General features: G+C 33.0%; 1 protein-coding gene across 1 annotated transcript in view; it reads left to right on the top strand.

Annotated features, from left to right (window-relative positions):
• The window catches only part of LOC129231863 (mitochondrial 10-formyltetrahydrofolate dehydrogenase-like), a 126,648-nt gene extending 102,023 nt beyond the window's left edge, over positions 1 to 24,625 (top strand). The window contains exons 20-23 of the mRNA XM_054866248.1: positions 7,557 to 7,648; positions 11,206 to 11,311; positions 18,397 to 18,596; positions 24,424 to 24,625. Of these exons, the coding sequence (XP_054722223.1) occupies positions 7,557 to 7,648; positions 11,206 to 11,311; positions 18,397 to 18,596; positions 24,424 to 24,479 (454 nt within the window). The 3' untranslated portion in view covers positions 24,480 to 24,625. The remainder of the gene's footprint in view (positions 1 to 7,556; positions 7,649 to 11,205; positions 11,312 to 18,396; positions 18,597 to 24,423) is intronic.
• Positions 24,626 to 24,907: the final 282 nt, after the last annotated feature.

The raw sequence follows: 24,907 nt of genomic DNA, 5'->3' as shown, positions 1-24,907 counted from the left end.
ACAGCAAGACTGCTCCCCAAAGCATCCTAAACATTTTCAATATGATTTAGATCTATAGAACGTGCAGGCCATCCGATGGGTTGAATATTTTGAGTGAGCTAGACACTCCTGGACGGCAGTTGTTAATGACATGTTACATTGCCATAAATGAAAACGAAGTTATGACCCACATCACCACAGAACACATGAACATGAGGCAGCAGAACAACATTAATGTATCACTAGCCGTCATAGTCTTGTTTGGAAGCACACGAGCGACGTACGGCCATTGATCTTAGTCCTATCCATACCATGACACAACTTGTAGGATACTAGTCCTTTTCTTTTATGCTTGTCGGCTTGTATGCTGTACCACTCTCATGCCAGATTAGTTGTCGTCCACAATTAGACGTCAGACTGAACCTGCTTTCATCTGAGAATAGCACACAAGCCCAGTCGACTTCTCTCCAAATGCGATGCTGAAGACATCATTGCAAACGAGCAAAACACTGATTTGTTGACAGTGGGATGTACAAAACAAGCTGACGGGCGTCTATTCTTACTGCATTCAAACGTCTGGCTACAGTTTTCGGGATATATGCTTGCTAGTAGCAGCAGGAAACTGCTTTGCTACCTCAGTAGCTGTGTCACGCTGGTTCCTTTTTGTTGCTAGCACTAAGTACTAATCTTCTGCGGACGTCGTATTGCGTACACGACTTTCCTCGTGACATTTGCTACACATTCCATATGTTTGAAATGATTTCCAAACACTAGAAACAACCCTGTGGCTGACGTCGTACTCCTTGGCAACACCTAAATTTTTCTGCCCTTCTTCGATATTGCCAACCACACAGCCACCCATAAAATCATCTAAGGGATGTCGGGAAGACATACGGAAAAATGTAAGTTCGTCAATTGATTTTTTCCCGTCAAACTTTGCATTTGAACAACAATGGTCATCACGCGCCCAATTCTTTATATCGCTTATCAGCCCTATCACGTGACCAGCAACGTCGTGAGTCTGAAATTTGCATACTCACAACACGTCTTACTATGTTCCGAACTTATGCTAATTTCCATATTTCCTTGCCTTCCATTTTGCGGTTGCCAACACCACTATTGCCGTCCGTCCTTACAATAGGGAAGTTTTCGATTTTTCAATTTTATTTTTATATGATAGAGTAACATGTATGAACATCATAGGTGAAAAAATTTTTGCGATACGATAAGTAGTTTTTTTTAAATTAATTTTTAAAGTTCAAGCGCCTGTGACGTCAGATGGCATAGGAAGTGACGTCCGATAGGAGAGAAACGCTAGCGAACCGGTTCCCATGTCATGGGAGAAACCGAAGAACGTGCATTCGACTTCGAAGATGAAACGTAAAAGGCTTATCTCCTCGCATTAAACTCCTCGCGTTTCTGGAACATTAAACCTCTCATCCTCTCGGAAATATTCGAATATCATCATTGTTGTTACACGAGGAAAATTATTTAGATTGTGCTTTAACGAATCCGGTCTCCATAGTGTCTTCAAAAGGATTATTGAATTTCTAAAAAATAAAAATATCAGCGCGCTCAAAATGTTCCTAGCGAAAACAAGGGATCTTCGGCGGAAGGCTGCACATTCGCGCCCTGTGACGTAGGCTCGTGACGTTTCAGAAGCGCGCACTTTTGCGCGTGGATTTTTAAAAATTCATTAAAAAATCAACCACGGTGTTTTAAAATTCGGCGATGGTGAATTTTTTAGTTTTGAGGGTCAATTAGCAATATCCAATAGCCAAAATATGAACATTTAATAGGTTGCAACTTCCCTAATTTTTTTCATCCCCCCCCCCATATTATCGAGAAAAAAATTAAATGCAAATTAATTTTATGTTTCTGGTCAGGGCTTAATTTGTTGCAAAAGTAGTGATGAAGACCTATAGTCTTCAAAAAATATATTTTTATCGCTTTAATAGTCTCAATTCTTTCTAATGCACAAAAAATGGATAAAAAATGCGGAAAAAGTCGCTAGATTCATCTTAATATGAGGCTTTAAAGTAAAAATAAAAGTTTGGTTACCCTGAACAAATAAAGCGCAAAATAAAACTAGACTTAACTCACGTTAAATACATGCATTTTCTTTTCTCTTTACGATGATAGTACGACTTCTTCAATGTTCAGCGCAATATTTCCTAATGCCATTCAGAAAATTTATTTTAAAGCTCCAAGTAAGTTTTCCAAGTTATGTAGTAGAAAGGATTATTGAGAATTTCTAAAAAATAAAAATATCAGCGCGCTCAAAATGTCCCTAGCGAAAACAAGGGATCTTCGGCGGAAGGCTGCCCATTCGCGCCCTGTGACGTAGGCTCGTGACGTTTCAGAAAAGCGCACTTTTGCGCGTGGATTTTTAAAAATTCATTAAAAATCAACCACGGTGTTTTAAAACTCGGCGATGGTGAATTTTTTAGTTTTGAGGGTCAATTAACAATATGCAATAGCCAAAATATGAACATTTAATAGGTTGCAACTTCCCTATTGTCCACCCTTGTATTATACGTGTCGCACTGTTTCATTTTATGCCATTCTCTCCCATTAGTTTTGTGCCTCCTAACAGTATTTTTATTCAATAACACAGCTTTTTTTAAAAAACAGTAAAATTTCCATTCTCTATGTTTAAATTTTATAATAGGAAGTTAAAAAGTGGGTTAAAATAGTTTGAGGGATGTTTCAAAATCCCAATGTAATTAGTATGTTCATAAAAACTCGTATATAGATACCCTTTTCCACAACGCGAAATTTCAACCAACGCGAGGAGTCTTGGAACGCATCCCTCGCGTATATGCGGATGGCATTTATAAAAAAAATGCCATTATCATACATTTCTATAATACTGTAATATTTGTTGTTAATCGGCCAAAAAAAAAAATAAATAAATAAATAAATAAATAAAAGGCAGTTCAATATCATCCTCATCCATAACATTTACAGTAGCTTCTATATTCGGTTAATATTGGCACGATAATCGCATGATATCCAAAATGTTCGTCCACGGGACATTCTCTGTAGTCAGAAAACAAACGCGGTACTACATTAGCAGTTATCACTTATTCTTTTCTTTCTAAGCCTTGCTCTATTCAAGGCGAACATTGGGGAAATGTGAAAAATTTCGATTCCAAACAAACTAATGGCTTTAAACAGATAGAAGGTATGGCGTCAAAATAATACAGCTCGTATTTCTTTGAGTCTTACGAATCTCATTGGTGCAAATTTTACTCGTGTAAGATTTGCACTAGCCAGATTCGTTTGAGAAACCACGTTTCTTTCTTTCTTTCTTTCTTTTTTTTTTGAAACTTTATTTCAAAGTAGTTTCCAGAAATCGCTACTCTACTTTTTTTCCAAAAAGTAGTTTGCTACACTACAAACTACTTAAAAATGTAGCTACTACAGTAGCGTCGCTACTTGTAGCGCGCTACTTCCAGCTACTGGTCGGCACCATGCTAAACTAAGAAATGTGAAAATTGTCCCTTTTCAGGAGAGACAAACCGGACGCGTCTGTTATTTTCAATGTTTAATTTCTATATGGGTCATTCCATGCGAAATGAGCAAATCAGCTGTGGCTGACATGTCACAGATTTCAATGAAAATTTTTATTTAGGTAAACCATGCATATCTATGAGGAAATGCAAAGTATGGAAGTTTAAAAACTGTTTGTTGCTTTGTTATTGACATTAGAAGTTGATGCTTACGCTAAGCCTAAATTTTCGGAGTTCATTGCTGCCAGTTTGTGACTCAATAACTCCATAAGTTATAAACGTACACTTAAAAAATAAATATTTCCGCATTCTATAAACAAATCTCTATTGGGAAAAAGCAAAGTAAAATTTATTCGGATCTTTTTTTGAATCTGAGATATTAACAAATATTGAAATTTTGCCAATTTACTTCAGATTTCAAATCACTCTTCTAGCTCTTTTAATGAAAATATAAGAGTAAAAATGATTCAAATTGAAAAACTATCTATAACTAACTATCTGCTCTAATTTAGTTATTGTTTATGAATTTCTTGATGACGAAATCGTACTTAAAAAAATCGGAAATTTCATTTTTTCCTCTATTTCAGATGTTTTTTTGAAGATGAGGGAATGCTCTAAATTTACTCAAGTTTTTTTATGCAATATATTGAAGTGTCTTTTAGATGCTATTAAATTTCAATCATTGGTATCAGCGTATTTTTGTTACTAGAGTAATTTGAACTTAGGCAAAATTTCATTAGTTAGTTCTTTTTGTTGTAAGTTTAGCAAAACTAACCATTTCTTTCGTGTTTCATTTTCTCAAAAGCATGTTTATGAAGCATTTGCTAAAATGTACATTTTTTTAAAAATCGAATTAAATGTTAGATATACTTGCTTTTGCATCATTGAGTCGTTTATCTAGTGTTTTGAATTCTCGTAATTTCACATAAGAGTCAATCCATACAAGTTCCATACAGTATAAACTATTCATTCTCTCTCATGTTCAAATAGTTCTAAGTTATAAAATTAAAATAATTATTTTGAAAATTACAATATGTTTTTTTATATATAGGGCACAATATACGTAATTTAAGAAGGTGCAATGAAGTTTTCACACTTTTTATTTCTGTTTTAGTGTGTGAATTGACTAGCAAAATTGCTCAATTTCAAAGACCTGTATCTTTTTTACAAATCAAATACAAAAAACAATATGTATAACATGCATAGTACTTGAATGGAATATTCAATTGGTCACGAAATTTTATTTTATTTCCATCCCCTTTTGGTTTACAGGGGTTTCAAAATGTCATTTTTGTCATTTTTCCGATTTTTGAGGGGCTGTAATCTATAAAGAGTGCACAAACACACAGCAACAGTTACATATTCTTTTTAGCATGGTTCCAGTGATTAGTTTTTGCCGTATTTCATTTTGTGTTTCCGTCCCCTACGTGAGTTATCCCCCTTTGAAATGAGTAAAATTTTTACATTTGGTCTTGAACTTCAACCTGTTGCCATTATTTTAATCATTAACGTACAGCTACGTAACTCAGCATGTAAGACTATCAATTTATGCACTTTAACATCAAAGCGTTAAAGTAATTGTCATAAATGTAATTCAAATAGATTTTGGCCAAAATGCAAAGATCTAAAAGTACCATTTTTGACTACGACAAATCACTTTTGATGACCTCTAAAAAATCAAAGGTCCAGTTGAGAGAAAAAATAAAAGTGGTTTTAAAGATTTTTCATATCCAGTTTTTAGGGATATGAATTTCAAAGAAATTAAAAATGGTTGAGCGCACAAATCCATCGAACCTGTATGGATTGACCCATAAAACACAAAGAAAATGCTATTTCTCTGAATTTTATTTTACGTTTGGAAATCAAAAACCAATTTCGAGTTTCTTCAAGCAAATAGTAGAAACACAGCTCTATATTCTTGTAAAATTTTGAAGTTGTCTGAATTTTCCCTCATTTAAATTTTTGTGTGTATGTGAAGGGGAAAATCATCATTTTACAAAATGGCACTAAGTTTATCCCTTACAGGCGCGGGTCATTAAAATTTTAGAAATATAATAAAAAAACACAATGGATGGGATAAATTGGTTATCTGGACATAGATTTCGCAGTCAAAATTTTTTTAAATTCACCCCCCCCCCCCGTAGCTAGGGGTGGTGTCCCGGTTTGTGACCACGGCCCTCCTAGAGCCGAAATTGTTTTCTGAAGAGGTTATGTTTACCTCGTATGATAATTGGAGTAATTTCAAATATTTTAAGCTCTTAAGCATTTTTACTAATTATTTCACTAATTTATGCCATTAAGAATATTTAGAACTTAAAATCCAATATTTTTACTATAAAAATTCCAAGAAAAAGATGAAGTAAAATTCAAGAAAGTTTATATAGATTATATAAAATTATCTAAATAAGCAACTTAAAATGTTAAAAATATTTTTGGCATATTGTTCTTGCTTTATGTGCATTCTTTTTGTGCTATAAAATATTAAATGAAAAAATGCTACTGTATAATACCATTTACAGAAAAAATAATATCAAAGTTGAGAATAAAAAAAGTATACAACTGTCTGGTAGGAAAAGCAGATCTCAAACGTGTGCAGTCATGGGCCTTCAAATTCACCTGTTCTTGGTCAAGAACCCAAAATAAATAAACAAAAGCCCGTTTAAAACTATTCTTTTGAGTCCCCTTTCTCTGAAATGTATCAAATTACATTTTTCACCCACAACAGTGAGATCAATGCTCTAGAAGGGCGGTGTCCACATTTGGGGACACCTGGAAAGAAACTTTGTTTATGCATTCAAAAATGAACTCGAATCTTTTGCAAAATTATGATTGATTAGCTCTTGGATTCCTGAGGGAAAATGTTTGACTAATTTAGTTTATTGTGTAAATTTTAAAACCTTGAAAAAATTATTGTATTTGAGCTTGAAAATCGAGGTATTTTAAACAAGAAATTAAGCCAACAAAAAGAGTCATATTTAATAGTGCTGCCATCTGTGTGCATTAAAGAGAAATAAAAGCAAATAATGCAGCAATTTTTGAAATTTTAAAGAAAAAACTTTTTTTAAAGAAATTTTTAAAATTGGTGTCCTTTTTTGTAACCACCGCGCCGGAAAGGGTTTAAACTGATTTTGAAAGAAAAGGATTTAAAATACAACTTCAAAAGTAAGGTATTTCTTTTATGCTACTTTAGCACATTATTGGGTATTAATTTCATCAAAGCTAATGCATTCCTTAAAGATTGAGATTAAAAAATAAAATGCTTAATTATGAGAAAATTGAAATATTTTCAGTTTTTGAAACTCTGTTAAAAGTTAACTATAATAACTTTGAAAATTTTACTGACATCAGATTAATTACCCTACTCCATAGATTGCAACAACATATAACTTTTATGTTTTCATTAAATAGTTAATAAGATACAAGCCTTCAAAAATGCAACATTTAGCATTTATGAGAATGCTGTTCAATTTGACCAATTTTCAATCGCATGTAACTATTCAAATAAAAAATTTTAAGCAAAAATATTTTAGATATTTTTATATAGGCATAAAAGGAACCTGTATACCAAATTTCATAAAAATCTGTTACCATGCGGCCACCACTTTTTTGCGAATTTTGCTTATTCCGTATGGAATGACCCATATGTAATTTCAAACAATTGTTTTTTTTTTTTTTTTTACTTTTGAAGTAGTAATAACCAGTAGCCCTTTTTGAGTACTACGGCAAACAGAGTGAAAAACGTAATTTTTCACATTCGATAGTTTAGCATGGCGCCGACGATATACTGATTTAACAATTTTCTTAAAGATCAGAATCGAGGAAAGATAATATTTAGTTAAGTATTTCAACTTTAAACTATTATTGATTCCGTTTGTTACTTACTGTCTTTGTCTGAAATTGATGAATGTCTGTAACATTGACATCAAAACTAGTTTAGTAAGATATTTTTGCCCAGACTATTCTTTGATGAAGTCATTCTTTCACAAACCTTTGTGATCATGTAAGCTAATAAGAATGCATAAATTAGTCTTATTTATTTATTTATTTTTATTCTCGTTTCAGAGCTCATATGGATAAACTTTTACAATACGTTGAAACTGGTGTAAAAGAAGGAGCGAAATTAGTTTACGGTGGTAAACGATTAAATAGACCAGGTGAACAACCTTTTTACTAATTTATTTACCAGAAAAAGCACATAACTCCTGAAATCAGTATCAGGAAAGGGGTGCTAAAAATAAAAAAACAAAATAACGAGTGAAGAATTATCTTGCATCGTCCATCACACACACACAAAATGTTTCTTTCGAAGCAATGTAATCAAATTGAAATCAATTTTCAAAATTAAGTGGAATATTATATACAGGGTGGTTATAAAATAACGTGAAGTGTTCAGAGCCCTCTAGCAAGTGAAGTATTGGACGAAACATTGCCAAATTTCATATGCGTACATAGCAGACCATGAGATTTTGATTTATATAATTAAAAAAATAGTATCAAAAGTCACCACCAGGGGGAATTTTGGCGCTTTAAGAGTATTACTTGTGAATACTGAAGAATTAAATGCAAAAAAAGCAGCACACAACACACACACACACCGAGTTTTTTACTACAGATATTTGTTGCTTACAACCATCTTGCCAAAACCAACAAGAAATTTCAATTTGTAACAAGAGAAAAATAATACCAAAGTCGCCAGGAAGAAATTTCGGCGCGGCAGCAAGAATTTCTTTCTTGAATAATACTCATGTAAGATGGTACACCGCCCCACGTTGGGCTTCAGGTACCGAGTGTATGGCGGCAACATTTTTTTGATTGCAGTTTTATTAATCTTCCATTTCCTGCTGTATAGCCACCGTGGTCACTCAATTTTTCACCTTGTGACATTTCGCCATGGGGATTTCTAAACGGTGTTGTGTATCGACGACACGTTCCCGGTATCTCAACTTTGAAAACTGGAATAACATTACAGGTAGGAGAAATTAACCTCCCCCCCTCTCCCGGACGTGTGGAAAATATTGTGCATTGTATGGCAGTACCTGGAAAGCATCACGATGTTGGTTATAATGAACCTCATTTGTTAGTAAAAATTAAATTTTATGAATAAAATTGACGCATATTTTGTCAGTTAGCATTTAATTCTTCAATATTCTAGCTAATACACTTTTTCAACGCCAAAGTTTCCCCTGGTGACGATTTTTGGTACTAATTTTTTTTTATTTCAGAAATCGAAATCCCGTGGTCTACTGTGTATGCCCATGAAATTTGGCAGCATTTCGTCCAATGCTTCACTCGCTAGAGGGCTCTGAACACCCCTAGTTATTTTATAACCACCCTGTCCCGAGCAAAGCATTCGCCCTTGACAGCAGGAGTTCAGAAATCCGCTTTTTTTTTCAATTGTAATTTTTCGAATAACAGGCAAAATGTGACGTGTTTAATTTTTGCTGATAATGTTAAAAAATCATTAAAGTAATGGATTATTTACGAAGACTGATGAAGTATCATGGATGTTATGAAATACCCGGGAAAAAAAATTGAGAAATCTATACATTATTTCTCAAAGGTGTTTTTCTTTTTTTTTTGTAGGCACGCCCTAATTTCGTCAATATTTCATCCAACGTCCTATGTAAGGAAATCATTTTGAAGATTTTTTGTTATTTAGTTCAAAAAACTGATTTTGTCTGTTTTTATTACGCACTGCTTCAATGTACAGCATCCCGATTCGAATACCTATTGGTTCAGTTGGTTTGAGCGTCGTGCTAATAATGTGGCGGTCGCGAGTTTGAATCCCCAACGGTTAAAAAAAAAATATTGATTTGATGACTTATTTTCTTGAGCAGAATTCTAACCCAATTTTCCATGAATATGTAATCAGCTCATTGCCAGATTCTGAGTTAGAGTTCTGTCATTTTTAAAATCCGGAACCGAGACATTAATTTTAACATGGTAAGCAACAGTTTAACTTTTAAAAAATATTCTAAAAAAATAAATAAATTAACAAGTCACATTTTTTCTGTTATTTAAAAAATATAAAAACCCCCTTAAAATACCGGGTTTTTAAATTCCTTCTGTCGATTGAAAATGGTACGCACGGATCAGCGAGTAATTTGTATATACAGTAAAACCTGTAAAGTTGACCACCCTTGTAAGTTGACCACCTGTCTATGTTGACCGAACGGAATTAGCCCTATCTCATATAATAAAGGAAAACCTCTGTAACTTGACCACCTCTCTATCTTGACCACCTGTCTATCTTGACCACTAATGTATGCCAAGTTTGGTCTGGAGTTTGACAGCTTTCAAAGCATGTTTTTAATGCTTTGATGACATACTAGCATTTTACTAACTAAACAGCAGCATAAAGCTTATGCTTCTTTTTATTCTCCAAACTTGTTTTTCATTTGTTGTTCTATTTGAGATAGCTTTTTTTTACTCTGTTTAATGAAAATAGGTGTCAGTAGAAAAGTTCAAAGTCTTTTCTTTCAGTTGCAATACGTTGTGGCAACACAGGAATTCTGCTAAAAAGAGCAGGCCCGGATCTATACATTTTGGGCCCCATGCAACAAAATAGGGCCTCTCCCTAGTGGCCAGCAGTGTCTATTTGAAAAGCGAATAAGCCTTAGTACTAATTTTTTTTCTATTTTTTCAACAATTTCTAGGGCCGTTAGCACCTTTAAGGATGCGGACCCCTCGCACTGCGGGTACGCAGATCTGGGCCTGCTAATGAGTAATGAGTAAAGTTACATGTTTCTGGTGCAAGGGATTAAGAGATAGGATATTTTAATTTTGCCTTTATGAACTGGGAGAGTCGACCTTGTTGCTCTTTGTGCTATAAGTTTTACATAAAAAGGCTTCAAAAAGAAAGTTAGTGGAACTTGAGATTAATAAAAAGTATAAAATATTAAAAGTAATTAAAAATGGAGAAAGCCAGAGAAAATTAGCTGGCATTTATGGAATTTCTAAAACTACAGTGTCTAATATAGTTAAAAACAAGGGAAAAATAACAAAAGTATTTGAATAGAATTTTTAATTATTGTTTTACTTTCAATAATGTTAAACAATGAAAGTGGAGCTGAACAGAAAGAGTAAGGGTGAATTCCACAAAAAATGAATACATGGTGCAAGAAATGACAAAAAAAAAAAAAAAAAAAACATTACCGCACTTTATAAGTTGACCACCTGTCTAAGTTGACCGCCAAAGTACTGCACCGCGAGTGGTCAACTTACACAGATTTCACTGTACGATACTGTGACTTACTATTTTAAAATAAAAGTATTCGTTTCTGATTTGAATTCAGCAAACACAACTTTGGATCAACATTCAGCTGCGGAAAATTTATCTTTCAAAAACTATCTTTTCTGCCGCATAAGAGGATCGGTTCCATGACCTTCGTGTTATTAGCAAGACCATCTTATCAACTAAGAAAATGGGTTTGCATCTCAGGATGCTGCGCACTAAGGCAAAGCGTAATGAAATAACAAAATACTCGAAACAATTCATCACCATTAATCATATTTTGCCGAAATCTAATACTTTTTTTGTTGCAAGAAATAATTTTGACTTGCGCATTTTCTGTTTGCGAAACAAATTGAAGGTACTCGTATCAAACTGAAATGATTTAAGTTTCATTCATGAATTATCCCTATTTAATTTATCAATAGCAAATTCATATACAAACAGTGCATGCGTTTATTCTTGATTGTCACTTTATAGGCTTTTTCTTGGAGCCAACGATATTTACTGAAGTTGAAGATCATATGTTCATTGCAAAAGAAGAATCTTTTGGACCAATAATGATTATTTCCAGGTTTAAAAATGGGTAAATAGCTTTTTTTATTACCCTGCTTTATTCTTCCTTGCTCAAAAACAGAAAAGAAGAATAGTACCTAAAACTAACAGTCATATAGTTATTAATTACACCAAAAAGTAAATGAACAAATTCATTCCGTAAATGTCAAGAATTCTACTTTTAACATAACTTCTTAAATCGACTTCACATTATGATAAAGGAACCACTACACTAATGTGTTGTCAACATCGTAATGTACGCGAATTTTTTTTAACTAATGTAGGATTTCCTGAAAACTCTATATACAGTTAGTTATAACTTGCAATTAATTTATAGTTACATTTGGTTTTACCTGGCGTTTTAATGACGACTTCAAAAGTTGCTTTTAAAGAAGTCAGTCCCAGCATAAAAATTACTTATAAATAAAAAAAACCGCCTTCAAAAAATACCCAGGAACTAAAAAATAAAAAACAACTGATTTCACTTACATTCTATATCTTACCCAAACATAGAAATGAAATTTATTTTATAATTCCAGTACAAAAATCAACTAAACTAAACACCGAATCATAAAATAAACACTGATTTAAATTACTATCCGATGAATTATTTTAAATACCTAACTAATTATATACGATCTCTTAATTTTTAATAACCTTTTTAATGGGGCCTCCTATAAACAACTACATAACATAATTAACAACCCACCGAATCCTGAATTAAACACTAATTTAACTATACGCGAAATTAGTCTTTGAAACTAAACCTAATCAGTTACGTTAGGTAGTAGTTTATAGGAGGCCCCGACTTCGAAAGGTTATTAAAAATTAAGAGATCGGATATAGTTAGTCAGGTATTTAAAATAATTCATCGTATAGTAATTTAAATCAGTGTTTATTTTATAATTCGGAGTAGTTGATTTTTGTACTGGAATTGTAAAATAAATTTCATTTCTATGTTTGGGTAAGAAATAGAATGTAAATGTAATCAGTTATTTTTCGCCTCGTAGTTCCTGGGTATTTTTTGAAGGCGTTTTTTTTTTTTTTAATTTAAAAGTAATTTATTTTTTGCTTTTTAGTGGTGTAAATAACACGGCGAGCGTCTCGGAGACTTCCGACGACTGTGAAGAAAGGCTTTTTCAAATGCGTAACTATGTACAAAAAAAATTGTCTTCATCATTTGTTCAACTTTATCAAAGTTTACTTTCCGAAAGCAAATGCACGAGTCACTAAAAAAAAAAAAACGAAATCGCTTTTGTAATATTGTAAATTGTAATTTATGTTTCGCAATTAGTGTCATGTAACTCGTGATAAAAGTCGCATGTTTCTTCACATGGCCCCACTATAGATGAAAATTAAAAATTCCACTAGAATGAATTTTCTGTTTGCTTCAGAGAATCCTTAATTCAAAATTTTCATTATCATTACTTTTAATAATATATATTTTTAGTACTTTCTTTAACTATAGGTAAAGAAAGTATAAAACTTTGTTTTATGACCTTTGTTTATCAATGGGTTTTATATTGAATCGTTTGTGAGGGAAGTTGCATGAAATTTATTGTTTTACCCTTACCTTCTTCCTTAAGAACAAATAGGGTAAATCAAAGATTTGGAACCCCTAAGTTAGACCACCCCTAAACAAAACCACCACTAAACAAGAAAAAGCATAAAAACCGGTTCACTAAGTGAGACGATATGCAAAGTTAATAAAGTACAAATCGATTTAAATGTGAGTATGATATTTGAAGAGTTAACTCAATTTCATCAAACCTGAACTTGATCAACATTAGACCGCCGAGGAACTATGCTGTTTCAAACAAAAAAAGATTTTCCTTATCGGTACAGGCAGGGGCGTGCACAGAAATTTTGGAGCCCATCCCAAATGACTTTTCCGGGCACCTCTCCATATTGTTTACCCCTATACTTCACCGTTAGTTACAAAAATATTGGGCCCCTCCAGGCTCGCGCCCGGGCCAACAGGTGTCCCTCCCTCTCCCTGTGCACGCCCCTGGGTACAGGTGTCTCCGAGTATTTATGGAACATGGTACAAAGGAAAAACAAATCCCACGAGTTCAGAACCTCCTCCTTTTTTTGAAGCTTGCTAACTAATATAACCCTAATTTCAAATTGAACTGGCGGCAACGTGAAATAGTAAATCCAGAATATTGGTCAAACTTCAGAAATCATACACAGTTATAATGTATATTATTGAAGAATATAAATTAAATAGTGGGCGAGGGGTGTTCTGTATTCAATTCCCCCTCAATTGAACACTAAATATATTTAAAAATTGGAATATTAAATAAAGAACTTTATATTTTAGTGCCTAAATAAAGTTATTCATTAGTAAATAAAATATTAAGAAAATTGATTCAACTAATAAAGTAGCAAAATATATTTAATTTACTGCTTTGCTATGCAGTAATAAATACATTAGTAACACCTATAATAAAAAATTACCATGCGGCGCAGCGTTGAGAAAATTAATCATCCATGCGCCGCGAGAATTAAATATCGTTCAAGAGAAAGCCAAAAGCTTAGGTCTGAAAATACACCGATCACAGCAACACCGCGTGACCATGACGTATGAAATTTAAAGTTTCTTGGATTTCTCCGAGACCCCTTATCAGATCCAGACCAAATTACAACGGGACCATCTAGGAAGTATACCTATATACTTCCAAACAAAAAATTTTTTTTTCAAATCGGTCCAGTAGTTTTGGAATAATTCGAAAACACACATAAAAAGCCGCAATACGAAATCATAACCTCCTTTTTTGAAGTCGGTTAAAAAGAAGAATCAAAATCATTCCTTTATACAAAGAGGATTCTCTTTGAGTCTGCATTTTTAATAAAGACGTTTCTCTTTATGCTTAAATTACATTTAGTTTTCTTGAATGGAGAGTTTCGTGCTGAATTAATTTCAACGCCTACTGTGTTATACGCAAAATACTTGCTTTAAAATTCCCATAAAGGTCCCGAGCATAGCTTTGTACCTTTAAAACTTAACGCTCTATCCAGCCTTGCAAAACTCTCAGCCAAAACTATATATATATATATATATATATATATATATATATATATATATATATATATATATATATATATATATATATATATATATATATATATATATATTTTTTAATTGTAAATCTACTAAATAAGAACTGTAGACTGAATCAAGGAATCACAGTAGAAATTGGTAGCTTATCCATGTCAATATTTTTCGGAGAAAAAAAAACGATTACAAGGACCTGATTTTGAGACTCGAAAACATTTGAAAAATATTCTTTTATCATTAAGTAATAAATCTGTATGCTATCATTAGATTTGGTAAATGCGTACTCGTTTAGGTAAAATGACACAGCGTGTATAAAGTACAAATAAAAGCATTTAAAAGAGAGTTAAAAACTCAGTAAACAGCTGTTTCGGAGCTGTCAAATTCAGGGAATCATTTTCGAGTTGTTTCGGACTCCTTCATCAGTGCATAAAAAAAAGAATGAATTGTTCACTGATGCAAACCAAACGATAAATGAACGAAAAATGAAAGGAAGCAAAGAAAATAGACAAGGAACCGGAAACTATGACGTCACCAGAACAGCAAGGGAAGACTACGTTTAATGCAACATAATAATACAGAGGAAAAACGTCACGGACGAAAATTTTTTAAAAGATAAGATTTCCCAAACACTAGGGAAAGGGGGCGTACTCGACAAATCATTAACTACGGAAGCAGAATTTTTCCAGATGTAATAAGATTCCCGAAAATCTAAATCGAAGAACACCCATGAATAATTTTGGCAGAAGAAAAATTGAAAATATGATTGTAAAACCAACAGTGTTGCGCAATGGTGGATCGTTTTAAATCCTGTTTCTGTTGGTCTTACAATCATATTTTCGATTTTTCTTCTGCCAAAATTGTCAAGAAACAGGTTTTTAAACGCTCTTCTATTGCGCAACACTGTTGGTCTTACAATCATATTTTCGATTTTTTTTCTGCCAAAATTATTCATGGGTGTTCTTCGATTTACGATTTAGATTTTTGGGAATCGTATTACATCTGGAAAAATTCTGCTTCAGTAGTTGATAATTTGTCGAATACGTCCCCCTTTCCCTGGTGTTAAGAAATCTTATTTTTTAAATTTTTTCGCCCGTGAGTGACGTTTTTCTTCTGTATCCTTGGGTTCCTTGCTGTTCTGGTGACGTAATAGTTTCCGGTTCCTTGTCTATTTACTTTGCTTCCTTTCATTTTCGTTCATTTGTCGTTTGGTTTGCAGTGGTGATCCATCCATTCTTCTTTTTATGCACTGATAAAGGGGCTTGCATTTGATAACCACGAAACAGCTGTTTGCTGAGTTTTTAACTCTCTTTTAAATACTTATATTTTTAGTACATACACGTTGTGTCATTGTACTTATTTCACAGTACAAAGTTTTTGACTGCTTTTTACAGCTTACGCGTTTATTACATTGTATGTTAAGGCATAATTTATATTTAAGTAGTAAACTTTAATCTATACTAAGCTTTAAAGGAACAAATTTGTAGAAAATCTATACGAATTCATCTCTGTCTTTAATGTTGATTGTTCAAGAATGAATTAATTAAAAATTTCTTTTTAGACTAACACTATATACGAGGGGTGATTGATAAGTAATGTATCCTGTGAGGTGTCGTTAGTAGTGGGAAAAAGAGACGTTTGCGCATGCGTCCGGTAGTCGATATAATAGTGTAATATTCTTGCGTAGTTTCAGTTCAGTGTGAAAACCTGTAAGCGGAGGTGGCAATGAGTAATGAGCACTCCGATCGATGTTCCTACGTTGCAGCGATAGGTGATAAATTTCGACATTAAAAGGTCGCACTCAAATCGAAATTCATGGACATATGAAAGTGATTTACGGGGACGGTTGTCTTCATCGTCGTTCTCCAATTGTCAGGAAATTCAAAACTGTTCTATCAGAAAAAAAAGTCATCCTCATCATCTTTTGGGATACAAGTGGTGCGCTCTACATGGTATTTCTGACTCTAAGACAGAGTTGCGACAGGGTGCAACATTACAATCACTCAAGTAATGCATCCGCAGAATCAGACCGGATAGAAACACCTTTTGCATCACTACAATGCAAAACTGCAGTTTAGAGCACAAACACGGGACATTATAGACAGACTGAAATTCACAGTGGTTCCACAACCTCCCTAAAGTCAAGATTTAGCACAGTTGGACTTTCGGCTTCTCCCAAAATTGAAGGAGACGTAGAAAGGTCAACGTTTTTTAGGCGGATGCCGAAGTTCAGGCGACCGTGCGCAAATGGATACACAGCCATCCGCACACTTTCTTCGTGGATGGAATGAAGAAATGGATAGAACGCTTGGCTATGTTGAGAAATGAGTAGACAATATGCAAAAGTAATAAATTTTCGTCATTCCAATATCTCTGTTGTAATTTTACCATGTCATAAACTTATTTTATTCTATTGCAGACCTTACTTATCAATCACCCCTCGTACTTTGTCCTACGCCTGAGATATAACACATAATGATTAATTTAAAAAAAGTGGAGAACATTCCCTCTGCACAAATTTTAATGAATTACTTTTTGTACGCAAAATGCCTGTTTTGAAGGACAACCGGACGGGGATTCGAACCTTGAACCGTTCAGCTGTACCGACTTTGGATATCCGTCTGTCCCTTTCAACTATGCAAGCGAAAGTTCGAAAATTAACCGAAAGCATCCACCCGGTTTTTAAGTGTAATCTTCTTAAAAACAGTCTAAATGTATTTGTATGTAATTTGTCTAATATTTCACCGAAAGCGCGAGGCGGGGGGGGGGGGGGGACTTTGAAATACCTTATATATGAAGTTCGATTGCGCATTAAGGAAGTTATGGTGTCCCCCCCCCCAAAAAAAAACACACCTTTGAGAAATAATAATAATCGCAATCGGTTCATACAGTGAGAAGTTGCAAATGGACAGCCATACAAAATACAAATAGATACATAAAGTGATAAAATAAGAAATGGTTACGCACGGTACGAATTGATAAAAGTCTTTTTTTTTTTTTTTGAATTCGGTTACATATAAACGGTCTCAATTTTGAAGGAAAATATACAGAGTTGTTATCATTAGATAGTGAAGTTTCAGAATGATATATGAGTAGGGACAGTCATTGGGGAAATTACGTAGTCTATACAGCATCATGAATAAGCTATTAAGCTATGCAAATAAATTCAGTGATATGCATTATGACTCCTAACTTACGGGGAGGTCAAATCATTTCAAAAGCATAATTTTCACAAACCTTGTTTGAGTTACGAGCTATATTAAATGGTATGAAGTTCCTTAAGCAATGGTTTGATGTTTGTATATTAATATTAGATGGAGTAACGATTTAAGTTTCTGAACTGAAAATATTTTATTTGCATTGCGCAGTTTATTGCGTAGCATAATTTGGTGGATGAGATTAAAAGGAATCAGACGGGATTTTTCATTAATTATAAGCATGGATTTAACAACGTAGATTTTAAAATCAATATCAAACTTTTCAATTCATTCCCTTTTCCTGCGTAAAATATATTTAAATGAATTTATACAGTATAGAAAGCGCTTGCACTTGCAGCACAAACATTTGTGAGATTGCAGTGCACCATAAAGCCTGTTTTCTACAATATTGAAATATATATATATATATATATATATATATATATATATATATATATATATAAATCATAGGACAAGCATGTGAATGAAATCATGTGATTAATCGTTAAAAAGCATGGATAAAAACATGCCTTCGGAAAATTATTAAAAACTTAAAAATAGAAAATAAATTTAGCTTTTAAAATAAATCATTCAGTTACTTTTTTAAAATATGAAATTCGTCTCCAGTTGAAAATGTGTAATCTAAAACATAGAAGTTGTGGATAAAAAGGAAGCATTCATGCATTTGCCAAATTTTAAGAATTTTTAAGAAAATATGTTTGCTGATCAATAACTTGATTTCAAGCAAAAAATCACTACAAAACGGAAAAAAATCTAAAGTGTTATCAAAAACAGGATTGAAAGTTTAATGCATGCAAAGTTGTAAAATATTTCTGAATTTGCACTTTTAATTAATTTCAGCGATGTGAATGGTGTCTTGAAACGAGCCAATGCAACAGAATTCGGATTGGCCTCTGGAGTATTTACAAGAGATCTGTCGAAGGCTATGTATGTTAGCGAGAAAATTGATGCAGGAACGTGTTTCATCAACTGTTATAATAAGACAGACGTTGCTGCCCCATTCGGAGGATTCAAGCAGTCCGGTTTTGGGAAAGATCTAGGTAAATATTACTTTGAGATAAAAAAATAAAAACCCGTGTGGGTATTCTGAATAGCAAGCTTATAATGCATCAATTTTCAACTTTTGTTTTAAAATTTTGACACTACTTCTTAAGCTCCAAAAGCATACTTTTCATGTAGTTGAAACACAAAAGAGAGTTTGGTTATTGCACCAACAATAGTTAACTAAAGTTACATTACATAGTCCGTTTTCTAAAAGAGCTTTCGTAACAAAATGTTCATTCATAACTAAACGAGACTACTTTCTAGTATTTTAACATCAATTTTCTATAGCAGGACAATCTCGATCTCGATCGTCTTACTCTCCACTATGTTTTGAAACTTTTACCCGAATGTATTTTTTTTAGAGTTAAAGCAAGTTTTGAAAACCAACAGTGATTTATCTGAAAAGAAAGCAAGTAATATAATATTAAAACTTTATCAAATTAATTCTGTCTAACTTGGGAATCTTGTTCAATGAGTTTCATTTATTTTTAATGAAAACAACAATAATATTTCAAGTTCAAGACATTTTTTTTCAGTATCTCAGGGTTCAGAATCAGGAGAAAACAAACCATACAAATGAACTACATAAAAAACATTCGACCAAAATAAAACTACCAATTTAAGTTAGTAAGATATATATAAAAAAATAGATTTATGTTCAAAATACTTAACAAAGAATCCCTGTTTTAAACAGACATGAAAAATACAAATAATTTTTTTCTGAAGCTTTAGTTTAATTTTTACCGTTGTCGAAAAAAAAAAAACCCCTGACAGTAATAAAACTAAAAATGTTATTACGAGATAATTTATGCTTCGACTTTTAAGTCGTCACAAAATAAATAAATAAATAAATAAATAAATAAATAAATAAATAAAAATAAATAAGTAAATAAAATAAAATAAAAATAAAAATAAATAAATAATAATAATAATGAATAAATAACAGAAATTCTAAAGTTTATTGTAAATTAAAAACTACTGTTTTTACAATAACCATCGTATAAAAATAGATCCTTAGCAATTTTTTCGTGCTTTGAGTTCATTTCACTTTGCCAGATAAGTTTTTCACATAAGTTCTATGCGAATCTGCATTTCCCGTTTTCATTAATGACTTTCCTCCTATTCTTTGAAACAGAAAACTAAACAAAATCTCCACAATCTTAAGGGGGGTCAGTACCCCCTATACCGTCAATGTTAATTTGCACAGGTTCATGTACCTTTTTCTGAAAATCAATTAAAGATACAATTATGAAATTTTTTCTGTACCTTAAGTAGACTCTTTTCTCTATACTGAAGTAAAATTTTACAGAAAGAAAGCTTAGTTGCTTTTTTTTTTTCAAATGTGTAAGTCACTGTATTTTTTTCAAAAAATGCCATTTTGCAACACGAAATCAGCTTTATAAAAACATATTTTGCGAATATGATATAAAGTTTACTTCAGTACATGCAGTTAGATGTATGGAATAGGTGGTAAAATTTTCAAAGTGTAACAAAATTCAATTGCTGAGAAAAGGAACATTTAGTTTCAAAAATACCATTTCGAGATATTGCAATTTAAAGGGGAAAATCATACCTCATCAAAGTAGGTTTACATTTTTTTAAAAAGCTTATTTTAACTTATTTCTAATATGAGTACGATCAAGAAGTTTGTATCATTAAAAAGGTATTGAAATGGAGTTTAAAATATATCAAAATAAAAAAAATCGAATTTTTAAAAGTATTTAGGGTACCGACTCCCCTTAATATCTTTCCGAACAGAAATATGATTTTTAGTGTTTTTGGTATTTTCGATTGAAAATTTTGTATTTCTCTCGTAGGCGTTAGTTGTAAAAAAAAATGTTAATCTTAAAAATATAAAAATAAAATACCCAAAGCTAAAAAATGTGTTGCGTACATTTTCTTCATCAAGAGCTTGTTTCAACGAAGTTTGATTAAATAAAATCGTGCTTTAGCGGGACTTATATAAACATTAAATTTCCCCATAGGAAATCTACGGTAAATTGATTATACCTTTCAATTTAACCAAATTTTTAAAAACAGTAGCAAAAAACAGTTCAAATCAAAAAAATGAAATATGTGAAAGAGGTGCTCCCTGGTCAAGATCTTTCGAGCAAATAAATATTTGTATGAGTCAAATTATTTCCACAAAATTATTGGGAGGAAGAGGGGGAACAGACAGACTGACAAAGATATCTACAGCTTAAAATTTTTATGTTTCTACATTTGTTTGTTGAATTAACTCTTTACTTTTTTTCTTTGTTTTAACGACATTTTTACGATCCCTTAAGCTTTCTTTCGTGCTTTTGTTTTTTAACTTTTATGGGAACGTACACTAAAAAGGGCTCTAAAGGCTACATTCCTTTCTACGGGTTTTACTTACTCTCTTTCAGCGGTTCTAAAGAGAGCTCCTAATAAATAAACCTGATCACGAAGTGTGGAAGCAAATTAAGGTGGTTCTGTTATTTAAATACGAAATTGCAATGTAAATGAGGTAATACATCATGAAAACCCTATTTGAATGCCTTTTAAATATGTATAGTATATATGCCATTTTTTAGTCTGTAGTTCAAGTTCTTAACAGTGGACTTGTAAAACCTACGTATTTTTTTTTCAATTAAAATTTCAGACACACCAATTCCAAAAACTCTTAAGCTCAAACAGGAGCTTTTTTTCATTACCTCTATATTTTTCAGTGTTTAGAAAAAGATATAAAATCGATACTAATGCTGCCGAGGAAAGGTAAAGCACAGTATCTGCAGAAACGAGTTTTTGACACATTTGAAGAAACTCGTTTTGGAATCGATATTAGCAATAGGGAAATGTTGGATTTTCATGTTTTTTTTTTTTTTTTTTTGTGGGTGTGTTTTAATGTCAGCAGAAATCAGTTATCTTGTACAATATGGCTAAATTACAATAAATGACAAAAATGCAAAAAGGAAAAAAGAAAAATGGAAAATTTGCAGATACTGCGCTTTACCTTCCCATGACAGTATACATTAAGATAATTTTATGCAAAATAAAAACTAGTATTCTTGATATATTTCGTGAGGCCAAAAAAAAATAAAAGAGCTTTTCAGAAAATGCATTTTGGGTCATCAAATGTATTGCATAAAATTTCAGTTCAGTTAAACAAGGTAAAAATGATCCAGAAAATAACGAAAAACTTGTTGTCAGGATTTTATATCAAGATGCAGTTTTTTTAGCTTAAAGCTACAGTAACTTTCCATTTTTTAACAATTCAAATTTTGTAAGAACAAAAATGCCATGCCAGTTGAAAGTTATTGTTTAGTATTGCATTAGTAAAGATTAATGGCTTATAAAATTACAAATAAGGTTACTTGCTACTTGCTTGTTAAAAGCACGTTAATAGTTATCTAGAATTATCAAATACTGATGAAATAAAAAAAAAGAGCAGTTTTAGCTACATACGGTTTGAATGATAGAAAATACGTGGAAAGAAAAAAAAAAACTTTCTATGAATTAATGTCATGACAGTGTAGAAATAGATGTTGAAAGCCAAAAAAAAAAAAGGAACTCTTGCTCCCACATTCCAAGGAATCGATTAAATAGCTTGGAATATGTTTCCTTGGCGGCCTATTTTCCTTCTGGAACTGTAGAGATACGAATGCTAAGATCTCATATTAGAGGAGGTCGGAGAAGGGGAAAGTGTTAATGAGAGGGCTTTTTTCCTTTAATTTTTGTGGTTTTTCTATTGATCAGACTGTTGCCAAATGCTCAGGATAGTTTGAGTACATTCTCAGCAAACAATACAAGTTTTAAAATTGTTTTAAAAGATAAAAAGGAAAAAAAAAACCGTAATAAGCAATAAGGGAGACAGGGTTAAGTTGATACGGGGGCTTTTATTTTCGACTGCATGTGAGCCCTAGAACTGAGAATTTTAAGAAGCAACCGACTTATATTTATTCAACATACAAGTATAGGACAAAATGATAGGAACACCTGTGAAAAAATAAAAATCTTGTATTAATAAGGGGTTGGGTCACCCTTTGCTCGAATGATGACTTGTCTTCTACGTGGGATTGACAAATGAAGGTCTTGAATATAGTTCATTGGAATTCGCACCCATTCCTCGTGCAAGACTGTCTCGAGTTCAGATAGAGTACGTGGCGGAGAATAACGCGCACGGTCTTTGTTCTCCGGAAAACCATGTTTGAACACAGTTGTGCGTGTGAATAGGGGTGTTATCATCTTGGAACACCGGACGTTTTCCCGTAAAGAGAAGTCTGAAGTATAGGGTAAAGATGATCAGCTAGAATACTTCGATAATGTTCACCTGTGAAGATTCTCCCCCTCAGGACAACAAGAGGCCCCAATCCAAGGGAATATATTGCTCCCCACACCCTCACAGAGCCCCCTCCATACTTCACGATAGGAACCTAGAAGTCAATATGATATGCTTCTGCCGGTGTTCGTCAGACGAACATATGTCTGGTGGTCTGGTATAAGTACATAATGACTCGTCAGACCATATGACGTGTACCCATTGCAGTTGTGTCCACTTTAGGTGGTCTCTGCCTCTCTGTTGGGTCTTCATAGCAATCTGCGCCGAAACTCGTTATTTTGGAATAGCTACTCTGCCATGAATGTTCACAACATGCAACTCCTGTTGAATAGTTTTCATTAATACGGAGCTCTGAAGGCGGGTATTCATTTCGTACGTTGTTTGCGGAAGTATCTTGTGTTTTCGGGAGGCAATCCTCTTCAACATTCGTCTATCACGATCCGACAACTTCGACTTTCGCCCACTGTTGTGCTTCGTAAAAGACACCTCATCCACAATTGTATAGGCTGCCATAACTCTTGATACTGTGGTCCTTGAAACATCCACAAGACTGGCTGTTTTGGACACTGACTCTCCAGCGAGACGAGATACAACTATCATGCCTCTTTTCACGCCAGAGAGATCGAACATAATCGAGCTTTGCTAAATACAGAATTTTTCCAAGCAACCCTTACACTTCCAAATGCTTGATTAATACCTTCCCTACCACCGCCACTAGGTAGCGAACTGTTGCAACACTTGCTGGTCGTTTATTGGACGGTCGAAGAAAGACTTAATTTTAACTGGGTGTTCATTATTATTTTGTCCTATACCTGTACGTACGCAGGAGAACTTTGTCTTTTTCTGTTTGAGAGTTATTCGTAAAAAGTTGTTTTTCGTGCAAAAAAAGTAAATTTTTATGGTTTGCTTTCAACAGTCATAAAAGGTGTTTAAGAAATTACATCAGATTTAACAAGATTGTATTCTGTTCCCTGACTAGGAGGTAGGATTTTACATAGTAGACGCTGCTTACATTAAAAGTTTGTTTTTTATTTTACCGTTTTTGAGGTAAACGTAATGCCGTTGCTTGGGTCAAGTTGATACATTGCGATAAGGTCAAATTGATACCGTGTAATAGTTTACGTCACAAATTTATTTTATTTTTTTTTTTTTTGCTGAAAAATGACAAAAAAAGACTCAAAAGAAGGAAATTTCTTTTGAAATATTTGAAAGAACTTATTTTGGAGAACTGTAAAATAAATTTATGTTAATCAATTAACTGGAATTAAGACTTAAAAACATTTTTGAGACTTTCCTTTAGAGCAAACTCTATAAAAACCTTCATTTCGTTGCTTATTATTTTTTTTCGCCCGTCAGAAATAATAGTGACGCATAAAAAGATTTATATCATGAGATTATTGTCTCATCACCAGGTACTGAACTGTACTTTACGCCTAAGAGTTCTTTTGTTGGAACATTATTCGAAATGTGCTTTTGAATTTTAAATGTCCAAGTTTAATTCTTTTAATTATTCATTGCAGGTGAAGAAGCACTTAATGAATATTTACGAACAAAGTGCGTTACAATGGAATATTAATGGGTCATTTCATATAAGAGCGAAGATGTTGGTCATCCTCAAACAGCGAAACATGTGAAGGACATTTTTGTATTTATCTCCTGTTGCACCAGTTACTTTATGTAACACTTTATGTAAATTTAATAAATTTTCATTTTCGAAACGAGTGTACGGAGTTGGAATGCCAAATAAACAGTATTTATTTTTGTTTCAGAGCAAATTTATACAGCTGGAGTGTAAAATTCCAATGACGGGACAGAGTATTTGCTAAAAGCGGAATTTGGAAGACACAGCACATTGCACATCTGATAGAGTATGTCTATTCAAATTTTGCTCTGATGAGTAAAAGTAACGTTACTAGAGTGTTGATGAACCTGTAAACCCCATTTAATATTAAGTTTGAGATTTAAATTTCACGGGCTTATTTATTTTCCGAATTGGGAATCGTA

This window comes from Uloborus diversus, chromosome 10 (assembly GCF_026930045.1).
Source record: "Uloborus diversus isolate 005 chromosome 10, Udiv.v.3.1, whole genome shotgun sequence".
NCBI classification, from domain to species: Eukaryota; Metazoa; Arthropoda; class Arachnida; order Araneae; family Uloboridae; genus Uloborus; species Uloborus diversus.
This window is presented reverse-complemented; position numbering and strand designations above follow the sequence as displayed.